The sequence below is a fragment of the Maniola hyperantus genome, chromosome 6 (genome assembly GCF_902806685.2).
Source record: "Maniola hyperantus chromosome 6, iAphHyp1.2, whole genome shotgun sequence".
NCBI classification, from domain to species: Eukaryota; Metazoa; Arthropoda; class Insecta; order Lepidoptera; family Nymphalidae; genus Maniola; species Maniola hyperantus.
In genome coordinates this window covers 11,350,413-11,356,503 of record NC_048541.1, presented here as the reverse complement: position 1 = coordinate 11,356,503, position 6,091 = coordinate 11,350,413, and the positions used below count along the sequence as shown (strand labels likewise).

At 35.1% G+C, this 6,091-nt stretch overlaps 1 protein-coding gene across 3 annotated transcripts; it reads right to left on the bottom strand.

The window, feature by feature from the left end:
- Positions 1-519: 519 nt before the first annotated feature.
- Positions 520-5,463, bottom strand: LOC117982966 (FGFR1 oncogene partner 2 homolog). Of its 3 annotated transcripts, none has more exons than XM_034969407.2 (5): positions 5,389-5,463; positions 5,071-5,205; positions 3,877-4,128; positions 3,003-3,131; positions 520-1,626 (listed from the first exon to the last, which is right to left on the bottom strand). In XM_034969407.2, the coding sequence occupies exons 2-5, from the start codon at positions 5,203-5,205 to the stop codon at positions 1,513-1,515; spliced, it is 630 nt and encodes a 209-aa protein (XP_034825298.1). In that variant the 5' UTR covers positions 5,389-5,463; the 3' UTR covers positions 520-1,512. The 3 variants fall into 3 exon arrangements, with proteins under 3 accessions (XP_034825298.1, XP_034825296.1, XP_034825297.1); XM_034969405.2 differs by having other exon boundaries at positions 5,286-5,446; XM_034969406.2 differs by having other exon boundaries at positions 5,277-5,442.
- Between the last annotated feature and the right edge of the window lie 628 nt (positions 5,464-6,091).

Sequence of the window (6,091 nt, the reverse complement as noted above, 5' to 3'; positions counted from 1 at the left end):
AGATTATTTTCTTATTTTTATCATTTAGTAGGTACATATTATAGGTATCAATCATACAGACAGAATTAATTTTTATATGTATATATAATATAAGTAAGGAAGTTAATAAAGTTATAAAGGAATATTAGGTCAATACATGTCAACATTGGGGCCAATTCTCTTGTACACAATCTCTAAACTAAACTAAAATGACACGTCTAAATCTATTGCTATCCCTGTCATAATGTTGCTTGCGGAAAAGGATAGCACTAGATTTAGACGTGTTAATTTAGTTTAGTTTAGAAATTGTGTACAAGAGAATCGGCCCCATTGTCAAACCAAAGGTGAGTAAAATTATTTAAAATAACGACACAGCCGTGTCCGGTTCACGCAATTTTCTTTTTCAGAGCAATAAGTTAGGGCGGCATTCTGTTACATTCCAGAACTCTGTCTAGGCAGTGTCAACATAGCACACCCTAAGGATTTGTCTTGTAACATACCATTTGATTACAACTGCTGAAGAAACCATGTACTGCAATAGATTACTTTAATATTTATTCATTGTAAGTTTCTTACAATCGATACAAGACATACGAAAGTTACACACTGTCAAAAGACCTAGAATCCAAAATCTGTGAGTAGTAAAGGCTCCCGCAGATTACAAACTTTGATTAGCCGATAGTTGCTATTCTCATATCGGGAGACTAAAAAAAATAAGTTTTCAATTTCTGTAATTCGAAAATTAGTTTGCAACCGCGAAACAACTAGAAGAACCGACAATCACTTATGAATTGTGTCCTTTGCAAGAATTACCTAACAGGTATGAACTATGAAGATTATACCTACTATGTATGTATATGGAAACATTACATGGAGTAAAGTAACATAAATAATTAATAAATGTAGTGATGACCAAACTAACTATATTTTATTAATTCTTTAAAAAAAATATTAAATTCAGAGATGTTTTAATAAAACATAACTAATCGAATTTAAAATCCCAATAAAATACTGCAAGTATCATTTTACTCAATGCAATTATGAAAACTATAAAGCTAAGGTTTTCTAGAAAATAAGTGCTACCTCACCACAATGGTAATAGTAGCCACTGTAAGTGCTTTAATTAGAACCTTGTTTATCTCGGATGGAGCTACAGCTTGCTGTCCACGTGTCAAACTGCTTGTGACTAGTCAATCATAGCACTGCGGTTTGGTGAATCAATTGGAGTAAAAAAAGTGAAAATATTTTGTATGCAGCTTTGCTTTGTTCATCCATCACAACAAAAGGAGGTGTAAAAATACATAACATATAATTTTAGTAAGATCCAGGGATAACAATTTGTCCAACTATCGGGTTCATAAAGTGTATAACCGGCGGGGGTAAGTGTGAGTTGTATAGTGGAACTGTAGCCATCCTCAGTGCACGCCCGCACACCTACGTACATGAGTCACTGTGACACGGCGTGGGAACAGTTCGTGTGCGGGTGTCGGTAGCGGAAGGCGCTCAGAGGCGGCAGGGCGCGGCCGCGGGCCGTCACGCGCCCGGCAGCGGCGGCCCGTCCGTCTGCACGTCCTTGTCCTCCGTGGGAGGCGCGCACGCCCGCTCCGACCCGTACCGCCGCGACAGATTCAGCATTTCCCGGAGCCCCTGTAGTTTCAAAACAAACACTTTTGGAGGTGAACCTATAGGGATCTCACATTGCATGTTTTATTAGAACGTGATATACTTGTATGTAAACTCATTACATCTAAAGTAAAGAAAGAATAAAATAGCGTTCTATATTTGTAACTCTGTCACTTGTGAGTTGTCGTTATCGTTGGAAAAAGTAATGTCTTTCTGTTAAAATAATAAATTATATTTTATGTATTTATCAAGATTGAGTTTATTGGGCGATCCACCTCCTGATCATAAATATGTTTGCATTGATCTCAGGGAGCATTGTACTAAGCCACCAACTCGCGATAAAATGAAGAGTTTCATAGAACACCTATCTGGTATAATGCGCCTAACAAAACCTGATGTTTCTAAAAAATAATGCTAACTACAACCAAGATTTTTATTTCGTTTTTATTTGGTCATACATAGTATTATTTTTTAGAAAACTCAGTTATTGAAAATTTCCACGTTCACGATAACTCAAAAACTACTGCAGTTAACTGTTTTTTTTAAATGAACGGCAGATATGATAAAAGCATATAAAATTTAACTTCTCACGCGCCATTTTAACTTTTTGTGTCAAAAGTATGATTTTAGTCCTTATTTTAAAGATAAAACTTACTTTTGACATGACAGTTGACCCTTAGAGTTAAAATGGGCGTGAAGAGTCATTTTGTACAGACTATATCATACAAAATTGTCATGTTGACAGGCATTTGGTGCGTGCTACTGTAATTAATTGGTATCAACAGCATAATGGTGGTTACACTTGGTTGGCCTGTATTAGGATACCTGATTTTACAGGTTAGAATATACAGATTATAGCCCAAATTCCTAAGCATCGGAATGAAGGTGAACGACCCAATGTAATGCCACCATAAATAGCTTTTTACTGTTTTAAGACAGAAAAATATCTAAGACTTAATGTTAACACTTGTCTTCTGTCCATGGTAAGGTAGGGTAACATATTGACATAAAATTCAGTATCTCGTTCCATAGCCAATTGCAAAAAATTTTGGAAATGTGAATCTGTGGGTTGTGTACTATGAGAAGTAAATGGCTCAGCCTGGACAGGCAATGGGACTAATTCTGCTGTACACAATCTCTAACTAAAAAAATGATATGAATTGAGAACCACCTCCTTTTTCGAAGTTGGTTAATGACTTATATTGTTATTAATGACATCTAGTCTCTAATATTATTGTCCCTTACAGCTTACATAGTGCTATGGAAAAGAATAGAACTATATTTAGACATGTGAAGAACTAAGAATATTTTTTGGAAAATCCTATAAGTTCAGAAAAGATTTTTGATTGTCACTGGATACGTAAACAAACAGCTGGTTGGATGTAAAATGTTTGTATTACCTTATTCTCAGTAATAAGCCTTTGGTACAGTTCTTCTTCTTTTCTGGAGTCACCATTCTCATCCATATTAACAGCTTTGTACATCACACTGGTCATCTCGTTGATTCTCTCTGCCTGTTGACGAATCAACTGAAATAATTAATGAAAACTTTAAAAGAAATCTAAATTGACATACAACATGAATTACATTCAATGTTTAATGTTTCAAGAGTGACACTTTCATGATGAAAGAATGAAACATTTCTGAAAAAAATATTAGTTAGAAATATTCTATTGCATGATCATCAGAGAATGAAGATTCCCTTGAAGCAGAAGTAAAGGCATCGTCTTATCCTTGATCACATTAGGTGCACCTAGGAATATACCCAAGTAGATACAAGTATTAATTAACTAACAAAGTCTTCAAGGATACCTTGAGGAATAACAAATATCACTCACAAAGTAATTAAAAGGTAATTTACAAGAACAAAAACAAGACTTCTCATTATAATGTAAATAGTGGGTATGTACCATGGTATAATTCAATGAAAATCATCATATAATTAATCATGGTATATGCCAGCTATTTATATTACACTAGCTTATTCCCGCAACTTTGTCTGCATGGACTACACAAATTTCGAACCCCTATTTTACCCCCTTTAGGGTTGACTTTTTGAAAATCCTTTCTTAGCGGATACCTACATCATAATAGCTATTTGCATGCAAAATTTCAGCCCGATATGTCTAGTGGTTTGAACTCAAACCACTATGATAATCTATTTACATATATAAAAAGGAAAGCTGACCGACTGATTGATCTATCAATGCATCTAGTGATATGTCTAGTGGTTGGAGTTCAAACCACAAAATAAGCCTAAAAACATTAACATACTTCTTGTTGTTTTTCATTAATTGCAGCTGTGAAATCTATCCGTGACTCCCATATTCTCTTCTCCGTGTGCTGTCTATACTTGGACATGATGAGCTCTAGTGCTTTCCTGTGATCTTCCAGAGCAGCTCTCAGTTCACCGTTCTCCCTTTGTACGTCCCGCATCAATCGTGATTCCCTCTCCATGCTTGCTATGAGTTCACCTCTCGGCCTCTCCCGAGATGCCTCATTAAGTGTGTCCACTTCTTCCTTGTACTGAAATCATAAGGATTAACAAAATCTGTTGCTTCTACTTATGCTATAAGGCTTTGATATTTAGCAACTCCAGTCACTACCCTGTTGCAATCAATCTTTCATTGGCCCCTAAGATACGGGATCTCCTAAAGGGGCCAGGACTTTATTTAAGTCAAATGTAAAAATTCTGGTAATAAATAAATATTTATTCAAATATTCATTAATTTTAATCTTATATATTTATCTGGAGCATGCATGTCACATAGTATGTGAATTGCATACCACAGAAGTAGAAAAGCACTGCTTGCCTGAGAATGCTCAGTTTCCATTATGTCCTGAAAAACGTACCTTCCTAAAAAATCCCTACCCTGACTTTTAAGCCTGTGCACACCACTGTAGACATGTAATAGACTGATTGACTGACACATTAACATACTAGTTAAGCTGCTGGGTCTAGAAACTTTGTGCATCAGATTTTACAGAAATTCCAGCAGAGTAAAGAAAATGATGTACCAGAAGATTACGGGCATAACTTTTGTATTAGAATAGCTAAATGTGAAAAAAAGGGTTATGAAATGAGCTTTCCTATTATAAGGACCCAGTTAATATTATATACTGTGAGATTGGATGCCCAGTGTTCCTTGATTTCTCAAACAATTCCATCACAAAGTTCCTTTTTCAGATGATAAAGGAGGGTTAGGAAAGTTTTTGAGAAAGGTACTTAACTCATTCAGCTAGCTTCATTATTTTACAGTAGAGACAGTAGATCAAAATAGTTCTTATGTGGCAATATTTTATGAACCAATCTGTTTTGACCCTTTGAATAACAAAGCGTTAACCTGTGTATCTTATGCACTGCTTCTTTGTTTACAAACTGTTCGGTAAGTTTATATGACGAATTCTGCTTTATGAACCGTAAGCTAAAGGGCTTAACATCTTAGCAAGAAGAGTTGTTCCACTTACCTGTTTAATAGTGTAAATTTGTCGATACGCGGTCTGGGTTTCTGTCAACAAAGCATCCGTTTCGGTTTCCCGTTCCTTGAGGCGGCCGGCTAGTCTTTTAGCATCCAAAATGATTTGTTGGATCGTCAGTGACATCTGAAATAGCCAACAATCTACAACACGACCAAATTCACCAAGAACTGAAATTTATAACCAAATATCTTTACGGCACAAACCCTGATATCCACACAATATATTGACACAAGTAGCGTTTCATCTAATTAATAATTTTAAGGTTATTAAAAAAAACACTGTAATTATAAGCCCCAAACGACGCACATCAGCTGTTTCGAGATTAGAGTTCGGCAGCCATTAGCTTTCATTTGATGCTGGTTAAAATGCTTCAGATTTAAATGACCTTCAAATCCAAACAGAGCTCCATAGAAAGAACGGGCAAAATGTATAGCATCTTTCCCAAGTGTAAAAGAGAAAGATGATGTTTTAGGAGCTTATACTACGACTACATAATTTGTCATAGTAATATTTATGACATGACCTTGATACTCAGAACAAATATAAAAGTGCTGTAGTCATAGAGTCATAGCTAAGAGTCATAGTCATATAGAACCTTTCCGTCTATGAAACATCCAAGGAAACATCCTATTTTCTATACCTAGTTTAAGGAAACATCCTTAAAATGGCTGCGGGTAACTTTAGAAATATTATGTTTGAAGTCGATGATTCAATGGATTTTCATTTATATGATAATATATTTTGCTATTATAATGGCAGAGATGAAAGAATTTTATTCAAATAGGTTCACTAGTTTCAGAGTTTATCGATTACAATCAAATAGATTCGTAAGTATCATTATTTGCTAGCTTGTGCGCGGGTCCATTTTAAGGCTAAAGGGTTAGGTAAAAAAATTCTAAAGGCACGTAAAAACATTATTATTTTTTTAAAGTTCTAAGTGATGATTTTTATGTATGTTTCCTAATGTAAAAATTACGACTCAACTATAAAGTAAGATTATATTATACTT